General features: G+C 34.9%; 1 protein-coding gene across 1 annotated transcript; it reads left to right on the plus strand.

Moving 5' to 3' along the window:
- Positions 1-11621: 11621 nt before the first annotated feature.
- LOC113697045 (uncharacterized) lies at positions 11622-12888 on the plus strand. The gene is made up of 2 exons (XM_072055525.1): positions 11622-11700; positions 12175-12888. Exons 1-2 carry the CDS (start codon positions 11647-11649, stop codon positions 12697-12699), a joined length of 579 nt encoding a protein of 192 aa, XP_071911626.1. The 5' UTR covers positions 11622-11646; the 3' UTR covers positions 12700-12888.
- The last annotated feature ends 297 nt before the right edge of the window (positions 12889-13185 follow it).

Genomic DNA, 13185 nt, shown 5'->3' on the forward strand with positions numbered 1-13185 from the left:
CAGCCAAACCAAGAATGAAGAAGAACAGAAGAACATGATACTTCATTGTTGCGTAAACAAAATATGCCAAGTTATTACCTTCAGTAAATGAAAATCGAGCAGTACATAAATTAAAAGTAGAATTAAAAATTATTTACTTTCGGAAATGTTGAAGTTAGTCACATTCTCTAAGTTAAATTATGAATTTTTTTGGTATTTTTAATTATTATTAAATCAAAGCTAATATTGTTTCTACAAAAAGGATATGTAGTAGTGCTGCAAGAAGGTAAGAATTGAAGGTTAAGAGAGATGCTTTTCTGTAGTAACGTAAATTGTTGGTGGATAAATAATTGTGGGGACTGACGATACTAATCCTGGATGCAGAAGTACCTATAACATTGCAGATTAAGTGCTAGAAATTTTAAAAATTTATAAAATACAAGTGTCAAAACTTTAGAAAACTGATAGATGTACAAGTTACTTAAGTTAGTTTTCTGTGTTGTTTGTGGATTTAGCTGCTAGCGTGCTGCCAAGTCAGATTCAGAATCCTTAAGATTTTGGACTTTAAATTGAGATTAGTTTTCTTCGGTTAATATATAGCAAATAAAAACACATTAGTTTAAATGCTTAAACATGGATTACTTTGTGTAAGAAGTATAAAACGTATGCCTGAAACATGGATTAGTTTGTGCAAGAAGTATAAAACGTATGCCTGAATCATATGGACGACTTTTTCCTTTTCAAAGAAAATTCAATTTTATGGGTTTCAAAGAGAGTAACAACTGCTAAGGGGTATCTAATTGTGTAGAAAAAGTAAATTACTAAAGATATATGTGCACTTGAGCAATTTGCTAAAGTTCGGTAAAGTACTTATCCAAAGATATATGTGCATGCAAGAATCATTGAGGATCAGTATCTTTAATCCATTAATGAATACACCATTTCCTAAAAATTCCTGAGCATTTGGAGTTGGAAGCATTTGATTAGAAGTCTATTTCTTTCCCTTTGGAAATTGCATAATTCTCCTAGAATTAGACCATTCGACCCAAACATGATTTCATAAAATAAAGAATCTTAACACATCCTTGAATTATGAACTAAATTGACTTTGATAGTTTAAGCAGATCAAGAAAGATAAAACTAATTTTTATTACCACTTATCTCTTTATATCCTTGTCTCTGTATCTGTGAATCCTTATCAAGATACAAAATTATTAATGACAATTTAATACCAAATTTAAAATTTTCCATTTTATTAAGAGAGGCTTATATATGTGTGTGTGTGTATAGTTGTAACGAAATCAGCCATGAATTAACTATTTTTAATCAATTTAATTTAAATATTTGACTTACACTTAGTATATTAAATTTTATAAAATAATAATTTGTAAGGATCGAAAACAACCAATCGAAAAGCCAATCGATAAGCAATTAAAAGATCGCAATATAACAATAAGTAAATAAAATGGAAAGAATTGCAAACCAATTAACTACACAGCTCCTCTTGAACTTGTAGATTAATTCAAATAAGCTTCTTCAAATTGATGAATTACAATCACTCTTGTGTACAAAGGAAGGTTCACCTCCTCCTTGCCCCGAACACCACTCGGTCAAGCCAGGACGTTTTACTATCCCTCAGGACAACCCTCACAGAGCTATACTCATGAAAGATTCACTCACAAATGAAAAGCTTACAATGAACCTCACACCACTAAGACTACAAATCTTCTTTGATGAGTATTTTCTCACTAAAATCACTCTAGATCTTTTGTATCTTCAGTGTGTCAAAGTTGTTTGAAGTATCTGACCAATCACTATTTATATAGGACCAAGAAAGAGCCTCATTAAAGCTTCCAACGGATAGAAAGTAGCTGAAGAGTCAACTAGCCGTTGGAGTGTCGGACGTCCGATAGCCCTGTTTCATGCGTCCGACAGCAGGCAGTGAGTTTCAGAGATTTTCTTCAATTCTTTCGGACGTCCGGTGCAAGCTCTTTGTGTGTCCGACAGCAAACAAACAGATTTGAAAAATTATCTTGTTTCTATCGGACGTCCGGTAGAGACATATTCAGCGTCCGATAGTTTCGTCGATTTCGAAGGATCCTATCGGACGTCCGAAGCATGCGTCCGAAGTTGTGCAATGATTATCAGACGTCCGATCCTGACTTCTTGAGCGTCCGACAGCTTCAGCATACTTTGTCATCTTTCAATTGTGCTTAATCTCTGAACCTGATTTGCTTCATAGCTGAAAGTATTTCTTGAAAAGATATTAGTATTATCCATTGTTTTGTAAACATCAAAAGATAGGGACCAAGGTCAACATAATTTTAGTTCTATTGTATCAATTTTCATTCCAAAAAATATAAGCTTTAAAATAGAAAAAGTATCCGTGCAAATGCACTGGTGAATATCTAGTTAAATAATAAATATAAGTAGAGTTTATTTCCACAGTAACCTTTTTTAGAAAAAAATACTCCTAGTGTGATGCTCTTTCACAAATTATTATCTTTTTAATCTCTTTTATGCAATGTAAACTTCCATCTTAATGTTGTGAGACCTCATATCAATAAATCTCCTCCTTGTGCTAAGGGATAATTCACAAACCTCCCCTAAAAGTTTTGACAATTACATTTAGATCCCTTTACCTCTAAAAAATTATGCATACCTTTTCTGAATAGTAGTTGTGAGTTTTATGTGGCTAATGTAAGGGAAAAAAATTCATATTAATACCTCAAATTTCCCTTAAGGAGTTTTTATATTTAAATCAAATTATTCAATGAATATATTTTTGTTTTTCTCATAGTCTTAAATAGTCTCGCCTCAGGCCTAAATCATTTCCTCCATATTCCTTTGGCCAAATTTACAATCGCATATTTGTGTTAGCAGCTGTCGATTGAACTTTGGTCGGAGATAAAATGATAACAAATAGAAAGAGTGAGATACCAGTCAATTAAAAAACACGATTAACACTAGAATTTGTGAGACGAGGAGACTTGGATTATAAAATGGATAAGAAAACTTGAACGGAAGAAAAAATGTGGATTGAAACTATACGAAAGAAGTAGCATAGTAGTGATTCAGTATTTGGTGATGGGCAAATTTTTGGTGATATGTTTGTTAAGTTTGATATGCAATTTTTGGGAAGATTATTATAATCATTTTGAGTCCTTAAAAAGCATTGTAAGTATAATATTTGAATATAGAGGTATGCAACATTAGATTATCAGAAATCTTGGAAGAAGTTTTTGAAATTTTCCTTTGCTATAATGCTATTCACTTGTTTCTACCTTGTGATTATTGATTTCCACATTCACACTCGAAATGCTAAGGAAAAAGCAAAATTCAAGGATGAAAAAAAAAGACAAGGCAATAAACATAGGAAAAGTCTCTAGATTTGATTAATGCTAAAATATTATTAAATGATTATAGCATTTCTTTTTCATTTTTTATGAGTAACACTTTTTTTAAAAAAAAATTAGTAGGGGAATGATGGGATTTAAGAAGCGAAAAGAGAATAGGGAGATCAAAATTCAGGATCTTTGATTCTTGGGAGTAACATGATAATATTATTTCTAAAAATCCAATGTCGAATCCCAATGATTTAATATAAAGGAACTTGGATGATTGAAGAGTTTAAAATATAAAATATTTCTTAATTATAATATCTTATTCATTAATCAAATGTGGAATCTTATGTTTGTTGCCCCTTTCTTTTTTGCTTTGAATATTGAGTATGAATTGAGTAAAATTACACTATGAGAAGGTTCATTTAAGTAAGGTTTTCCTACATTCAAAATGGGAGCTTACATGACATAAAAAAGATTAAAATAGTAATAATTTACAAAAGAACATCATACTGGGAATATTTTCCTTAAAAAGGTTATTTTAGAAATAAATTCAATATGAGTATAGTACTAAATTTTAAACATAATTAGCGATTAGATATTAGTTCATCATTCATATTTGAATTATTGAGTATTTGAATATATAACTCGTAACTTGCAAGCATATGCTAAAAGTACATATATAATGGCTGAATTATTGGACTTCCACAGAATTTTGCGACCAGTCCGTCCCATGCGTTAATGTGTCATTGTGGGTGGAGTTCCAATATTAAAGAAGTATAGTATCAGTGGTTGAATTAATTAATGAGCACAATTGAAATGTACAATTAATTACACCAGCCATGGGTAGATGATTAGAAAAAAGCGACCCGGCAAATAAATATGCATCAATAAATGCTGAAAGGAAAAATCAAGAGAAATTGGCAATTAGATAATAAATATAAGCAGAGTTTATTTCCAAAATAACCTTCTTTAGAAAAACAAAATATTCCTAGTGTGATACTCTTTGACAAATTGTTGACCTTTTAATCTCTTTTATGCAAAGTAAACTTCCATCCCTTTAGATCCCCTAAAAGTTTTGACAATTACATTTAGATCCCTTTACCTCTAAAAAATTATGCAACCTTTTCTGAACAGTAGTTGTGTATTTTATGCGACTGATGTAAGGGAAAAAATTCATATTAATACCTCAAATTTCCCTTAAAGAGTTTTAATATTTAAATCAAATTATTCAATGAATATATTTTTGTTTTTCTCCTAGTCTTAAATGGTCTCGCCTCAAACCTAAATCATTTCCTCGATATTCCTTTGGCCAAATTTACAATCGTATATTTGTGTTTGCAGCTATTGATTGAACTTTGGTCAGAGAAAAAATGATAACAAATGGAAAGAGTGAGATACAAGTCAATTAAAAAACATGATGAACACTAGAATTTGTGAGACATGGAGACTTGGATTATAAAATGGATAAGAAAACTTGAATAGGAGAAAAAAGGTGGATTGAAACTATACGAAAGAAGTAGCATAGAAGTGATACAATATTTGGTGATGGGCAGATTCTTGGTGATACGTTTTTTTAACTTTAATAGGCATTTTATTACTTTTGGGAAGATTATTATAATCATTTTGAGTCCTTAGAAAAGCATGGAAGTATAATATTTGAATATAGAGGTGGGCAACATGAGATTATCAGAAATCTTGGAAGAAGCCTTTGAAATTATTCTTTGCTGCAATACTATTCTTTTGTTTTTATACCTTGTGATTATTGATTTCCACATTCACAATCGAAATGCTAAGGCAAAAAGCAAAATTGAAGGATGAAAAATGAAAAAAAAAAAAAGAAGACAAGGCAATAAGCATAGGTAAAGACTCTAGATTTAATTAATGCTAAAATATTATACAATGATTATAGCATTTCTTTTTCATTTTTTATGAGTAACATTTTTTAAAAAAAAAATTTAGTAGGGGAATGATGGGATTTAAGAAGCGAAAAGAGAACAGGGAGATCAAAATTTAGGATCTCTAATTCCTAGGAGTAACATGATAATATTGTTTCTAAAATTCCACTATCAAATCCTATTGGTTTAATATAAAGGAACCTGGATGATTGAAGTGTTTAAAATATAAAATACTTCTTAATTAGAATATCTTATTCATTAGTCAAATGTGGAATCTTAACTTTGTTGCCCCTTTCTTTTTTGCTTTGGATTTGGGTTTTTGGCATTGAATTTTGAGTATGAATTGAGTAAGATTATAGCATGAGATGGTTCAGTTAATTAAGGTCTTCCTGCATTTAAAATAGGAGCTTACATGACATAAAAAAGATTAAAATGGTAATAATTTACAAAAGAGCATCATACTGGAACATTTTTCCTAAAAAAGGTCATTTCAGAAATAAATTCCGTGAATCCATCATGGACGTGATGAACATCATGTCTCTAATCATTTCGATGAGGATTATTAACATCCAAGTCCTTGGAGCCTGATTGCATTAGTACCATCCTTGCCCTTGGGTATAATATCACAAAGTTCCTCGCTGTAAAGGTTGCAATGCGTTTTAAGAGAGTGAGAATTAAGTATATCACGGGAGAAAAAAAAAGAATTAATGGCAAAGTAACTTACCAGAACAACCAACAGATGGAGGAGGAGAATCCAACATGCAAGTGTTAGTGTGGCGTTGTCCCACATCGGCTTTTGTATAAGGGAACCTTTCCCTTAGTTGCCTATAAATATAGTGGGCCTGTGATGGAGTTAAGTGCACCAAAACCAAGAGAGCATTAGTGGGCTATTTGGGCCTTTGGGTCATTAAGCCTTTTGTTTAGTTAAATACTTTTGGACTCTCTTGTGTTTTAGTATTAGGTGTTTTGGGCGTAGGAACACTTTCCTAAGGCATCCTTTGTACTCTCTTCTTCATAGTAAAATATTGCTCCTCCTCCGCCCGTGGACGTAGGTCAATTTGACCGAACCACGTAAATTCTTGTGTTCTTGTTTTACTTATTTCTGCTTTGTTATTTGTCTTTTGGGGTTACTACAAATTCTTTTGTCAATTTCCTGGGGTCAGACCTAACAAACTGGTATCAAAGCTTCTTCGGAGGTTTTGGATTTTGTGGCAACAATGACAATAACAAAGATTGTCGTTGAGAAATTCGACAGGAATGTCAATTTCGGGATGTGGCAGCTCAAGATGGAGGCCATTTTGGTTCAAGACGGAGTTGATCTAGCGATACACGGAATTGAGAAAAAGCCAGAGAGTGTGACAGAAGCAAATTTTGCTGAGATGGATAAGAATGCGAGATCCAGTATTATCTTAAATCTCTCTGATGAGGTTTTGCGGGAGGTAGCCACTGAGACTTCGGCAAAGGCCATGTGGGACAAACTTAAGGTCTTGTACATGAAGAAGACAGTTGAGAATCGGCTTTATTTAAAGCAAAGTTTGTATATGCTTCGCATGACTGAAGGTACATCTATACTCTCACATCTTAATAAATTTGATTCCATTATTATGGATTTGGGAAATATAGATTCAAAAATTGATGATGAGGATCAGGCCCTGTTACTTTTGTGTTCCCTTCCCCAATCTTTTAAACATTTTCGCGATACTATGATTTATGGAAAGGAAACAATTTCGTATCGGAAAATTAAATCTGCATTAAAATCTAAGGAGCAGATAGACCGAGATATTACTAGAGAATTTAGTGGGGGCCATGCAGAAGGTTTGGTTGTTAGGGGCAGAACTGAGAGAAGAGAATTTGATAAAAGTAGATCTAAATCTAGATCTAAATCCAGACATAAAAATATGGAGTGCAATTATTGTCATAAAATGGGGCACATTAAGGCAGATTGTTCCAAATTGAAAAATAAATTGAAACAAAAGGGGAAACCTGATGAGAAAAATTTTGAAACTGCCGAAGCTGGTGTTGCAGCTGATGAGAATGAAGGAAGTATTTTCTTTGTGACTGATGACAGGACAAGGTCTAAAAATGAATGGATTTTAGATTCGGGGTGCTCTTATCACATGTGTCCCAATAGGGATTTATTTTCCACTTATGAATCTTACAATGGTGGAATTGTTTTGATGGGTAATAATGCTGCTTGTAAAGTTGTTGGTAAGGGTACAATTCGAATTAAAATGCATGATGGTATTGTGAGGACGCTCACTAATGTTAGACATGTTCCCGATTTGAAAAAAAATCTCATCTCTTTGGGCACTCTAGAGGCTCTTGGGTGCAAATACACAGGTGAAAATGGCATTATGAAGGTTTCTAAAGGTGCTCTCGTTGTAATGAAAGCTTGCAGGGTTGGTAGTTTATATGTTTTGCAGGGATCTACTGTCACAGGCTCGGTTACAGTTTCGTCATCATCATCTTTGTCTGATTCTGACATCACTAAATTGTGGCATATGCGTTTGGGACACATGAGCGAGAAAGGTCTGGGCATACTAAGCAAAAGGGGACTTCTTTGCGGTCAGAGTACTGGGTCACTGGAATTCTGTGAACATTGTATCTTTGGGAAGCAAAAAAGAGTTAGCTTCAGTTCTCAAGCAATCCATAAGACGAAAGGTACTCTTGATTATATTCATTTAGATTTATGGGGTCCATCTCGTGTTCCGTCTAAGGGTGGTGCCAGGTATATGTTGACTTTCATTGATGATTATTCAAGGAAAGTTTGGGTTTATTTTCTTAAACATAAGAATGATGTTTACCTCAGTTTCAAGCGATGGAAAGTTTTGATTGAGAAACAGACAGGTAAACAGGTCAAGCGGCTTAGAACAGATAATGGTATGGAATTTTGTGAAAGAGAATTAGATGAATTTTGCAAGAATGAAGGAATTGTTCGGCATCACACTGTCAGGATGACGCCTCAGCAAAATGGTGTGGCCGAACGTATGAACAGAACAGTTTTGGAGAAAGCGAGATGCATGATCTCTAACGCAGGGTTGGCCAAGGATTTTTGGGCTGAAGCAATTTCTATGGCCTGTTATATTGTCAACCGTGCTCCTTCTGCTACTCTTAATTTCAAAACTCCTGAGGAAATTTGGTCAGATACTCCTGCTGATTATTCTGATTTTAAAATTTTTGGGTGTCCAGCATACATGCATGTAAATGATGGAAAATTGGAACCTCGAGCTAAAAAGTGTATTTTCCTTGGGTATGCTTCTGGGGTGAAAGTATACAGATTATGGTGTCCTGATCCTAAATCTCCAAAATTTATAATCAGTAGAGATGTTACTTTTGATGAATTCTCTATGTTATCTTCCAAGAAGGAGTCTTCTAGTTCTTGTCAAACAGATGATAGTATGCAGAAGCAGGTGGAACTTGAGATTGGTAGCTCTGGTCCTTCTATTCAACAAGTGCCAGTAGAAGCATCTGAATCTACTGATGAAAATAATTCAGAAGAGGAAGAATATTCCATTGCCAGAGATAGACCAAGGAGGGATATTCGACCACCACAAAGATATGCAAATTTGGTTGCATATGCTTTGTCTATCGCAGAAGAAACTGATGTAGTTGATGAACCTACTACTTATTCAGATGCGATTTCTTGTGATGATTCTGCTAAGTGGTTGGTTGCGATGAATGAAGAAATTGAGTCTCTCCATCGAAATGGAACTTGGGTTCTTGTGAAGCCGCCTCCAGGTAAGAAAATTGTTGGATGCAAATGGGTCTTCAAGAAGAAAGAAGGTATTCCAAGAGTTGAAGATGCAAGGTATAAAGCACGTTTGGTTGCAAAGGGTTATAGTCAGGTACAAGGTGTTGATTTTAATGAAATATTTTCACCTGTTGTGAAGCATAGCTCTATTCGTGTTTTGCTTGCTTTAGTTGCCATGTATGATTTGGACTTGGAGCAACTTGATGTTAAGACAGCTTTTTTACATGGTGAACTTGGAGAAAAAATTTATATGAAACAACCTCAGGAATTTGAAATTGAAGGAAAGGAAGACCATGTTTGTTTGTTAAAAAAATCCTTATATGGATTGAAACAGTCTCCAAGATAGTGGTATAAGAGACTTGACACTTTTATGCTGAGTCATGGTTATTCAAGGAGCATGTATGATAGTTGCGTTTACTTCCGGAAGTTAGATGATGGTTCTTTTATTTATTTGCTGCTTTATGTTGATGACATGCTCATTGCTGCTAAGAATTTGTCAGATATTCACACTTTGAAGTTGCAGTTAAGTAGTGAATTTGACATGAAACATTTGGGAACAACTAAGAAAATTCTTGGCATGGAGATCAAAAGAGACCGAGGAGCTGGAAAATTATTCTTGACTTAAGAAAATTATCTTGAGAAGGTCTTGGAGAAGTTTGGCATGAAAGATGCTAAACCTGTGACTACTCCTCTTGCTAGTCATATTCGACTATCTGCTGCTCAGTCACCACAGTCAGTTGAAGAGGAAGAGTATATGGCACGGGTTCCTTATTCCAACGCAGTTGGTAGCATTATGTATGCAATGGTTTGTACTCGTTCAGATATTGCACAAGCGGTCAGTGTAGTTAGCAGGTATATGTCGTGTCCTGGAAAAGCACATTGGCAGGCTGTGAAGTGGATTCTCAGATACTTGCAAGGGACTTCAAATTGTAGTTTGGAGTTTGGAAGAAATAATGACACTTTGGTTGGTTTTGTAGACTCTGACTATGCTGGGGATCTTGACAGGAGAAGATCACTTTCAGGTTACGTATTTTGCATTGACGGTTGTGCAGTTAGTTGGAAAGCTACTTTACAACCCGTTGTAGCTTTATCTACTACAGAGGCAGAATATATGGCCATGACTGAGGCAATCAAAGAAGCCTTGTGGTTGAAGAGTCTGTTTGGCGAACTTAGTCTGCATCAAGGTGTTACCACTATTTACTGTGATAGTCAAAGTGCCATTCATTTGACTAAAGACCAGATGTATCATGAGAGGACGAAGCACATTGATGTGAAATTTCATTTCATTCGAGATACTATTGCTGAGGGAAAAGTCCTTGTTCAGAAAATCAGTACCAAGGAGAATCCTGCTGACATGTTCACGAAACCTCTTCCAGTTTACAAGTTCAAACAATGCTTGAATTGGGTTGGTATTCGTTGTTGGTGAGCCCATTGGGGTTTATGTGGAGAAGGTGGAGCAACTGTTGATGTTGGGGACACGCCAAGGTGGAGATTTGTTAGTGTGGCGTTGTCCCACATCGGCTTTTGTATAAGGGAACCTTTCCCTTGGTTGCCTATAAATATAGTGGGCCTGTGATGGAGTTAAGTGCACCAAAATCAAGAGAGTATTAGTGGGCTATTTGGGCCTTTGGGTCATTAAACCTTTTATTTAGTTAAATACTTTTGGGCTCTCTTGTGTTTTAGTATTAGGTGTTTTGGGCCTAGGAACACTTTCCTAAGGCATCCTTTGTACTCTCTTCTTCATAGTAAAATATTGCTCCTCCTCCGCCCGTGGACGTAGGTCAATTTGACCGAACCACGTAAATTCTTGTGTTCTTGTTTTACTTATTTCTGCTTTGTTATTTGTCATTTGGGATTACTACAAATCCTTTTGTCAATTTCCTGGGGCCAGACCTAACAGCAAGTCCTTTGGAATCCATCAAATTGGTAGGTTTTATATCCCTTGCAACTCCTCCTTTGAAGGATTATGCAGGAGCAGAAGCAAAAGCCAAATATTACATATGGATGAAAAGTGTGCTTGACTAGAAGGTTCTTCTTCAAATACTACGATTAAAAGATGACCCCTTGAAAGATAGTGTTTCTCATTGAGGCTGAAAAATGAATCAAATTACTTGATACTCAAATCAAATTTGGTTAAATAAAAATTTGTTTGGACTTAGTTTGCCAACTAATCAAATCAAAATTTAAGAAGTATTATTATGTGTTAGATTAACTATCAAACTTGGCATTAACTTGGCTTGATTAACATAAAGTTAGAATTTACAAGCAAAAAATTCAAGTTACTCAAGTTTAACTCATGCTCGATTCTATTAAAACTCATTTAAGTTTGACTTAATTAATAAACAAGTCAAGTTTGAAGACCTTTCTCTTAAAGAAATTTAAAAAAATAAGTTTGAGTACAGTTTCAAGTTTATTAAATAATCTAACAAGTTGAATACTAGAACGTTGAATCTAGTAGATCTAGACAAAATCACTAAATTTATTTTAGACCATAACTGTAGATTGTTTAGAAAAAAAAAAGGACCAAAATGTAGACCCACCTACATGATGCAAACCAACCAGCCACGTGATCCATGCTGTAACCTTGCTAGCTTCACTTTGCTATCGCCTTGTATAAATAGCCGCATAGCCCCCAAGGGTCTTTTCACCACCAAAGTTACATTTTGAGTCTGTTCATATGCAAGGCATGGCTTCATCTATCGCTTGGATCGCAGTCTTTTCAATTGCCCTGGTATGGTTTCTCAACCATCAATACTGTACTTGAAGTAGTTGTTCATATGAGATAATTGCTAGACTGTATAGGAATACTGATGAAACCCGTGAATTAAAGCTACCTGAGAAAACACATTCTTCTTCCTTTTTGCACATTTATCTGCAGCTCTTCAGATGGCTCTGTAGTTCTATTCTCATAAAAGCTTGACTTCCAAACATTACCAATGCTGGTACCATACTTAAACGTCAATGTAACTTGAGTAATGGCATATGACACTAATTACCATTTTTTAGTTAGAGGATTCATCCGGAAAAGATTGAAAGTCAAATCAAGAACCTTAAAATCAACAAATGAATATTCCTGTTGCCAGTTGAGCTCGTATTTGGACATTAACTATCCTTCCCTACAAGGGGTCATCTTTTACAGTGCTACCATCAACATACCTATATTGACGTTAGTTTCTTTTATGTTGATATTTGCATTAATGTGCAGTTTGCATGCATCACGGAAGCAAGGAAGAATCCTACCGATTTTTTGCAATCTGCTGTCATTAATGAGCATACTGAGGACAATCACCATGCAGAGTCGACCCTTTCCAATCAGAAGAAGACAACTAATGGTAATACATTGAAGGATTTTGAGTATCATGGCACTGACGCTAAGTCTAAGGAGGGGAAACTTCTTATGAAAGACTTTGAGTCGAAGCCTGGCTCCATTTTGTTCCTTTATCATGGCAACGACGCTAAGTCTAAAGAGGAGAAGCCTCTTATGAAAGACTTTGAGTCAAAGCCTGGCTCCATTTTGTTCCTTTATCATGGCAACGACGCTAAGTCTAAAGAGGAGAAGCCTCTTATGAAAGACTTTGAGTCAAAGCCTGGCTCCATTTTGTTACTTTATCATGGCAACGACGCTAAGTCTAAAGAGGAGAAGCCTCTTATCAAAGACTTTGAGTCAAAGCCTGATCCATCTAAAGACGTTAAGTCTGAGGAGGAGAAACCACTCGTGAAAGATAATTAATGTCCAGGGAAGCCGCAACTTTACCTCTGAATGGACTACGGACATACATCTCTTCTAGCTGGTCTGTTTTTCTCCATTTTCTTTATTGGCGTGAAAATGTGTGATATGTAATAAATGCAGTTCTTCTTTCAACCAAGCGTTCCGTATAATTAATTAAATGAAAGTCAGTAGCGTTGAGTGCATTTTCTATTTCTTTGTTTGTTGTTCCTTTTGCCATTGACCATATACAGGAAGCGCACAAAAAATGAGCACTATTCAAGCATGACGAGAATCATAGAGTGAGCGAACCACTATACCTTGATAATCTAAAAAGAGTTCTGCAAACTCGTACTCTTGCACGAAACCAGGACCATATATATATATATATATATATATATATATATAGCGATTCAATTTTCTAATGATGTGTGCGGTACGAATGCACATTAGAAGTACAGAGAATTCTAGAGTAAACTTTCACAAAAGAAGGGAAAGAATGGAGAACTC

This window comes from Coffea arabica, chromosome 6e (genome assembly GCF_036785885.1).
Source record: "Coffea arabica cultivar ET-39 chromosome 6e, Coffea Arabica ET-39 HiFi, whole genome shotgun sequence".
Lineage (NCBI taxonomy): Eukaryota > Viridiplantae > Streptophyta > Magnoliopsida > Gentianales > Rubiaceae > Coffea > Coffea arabica.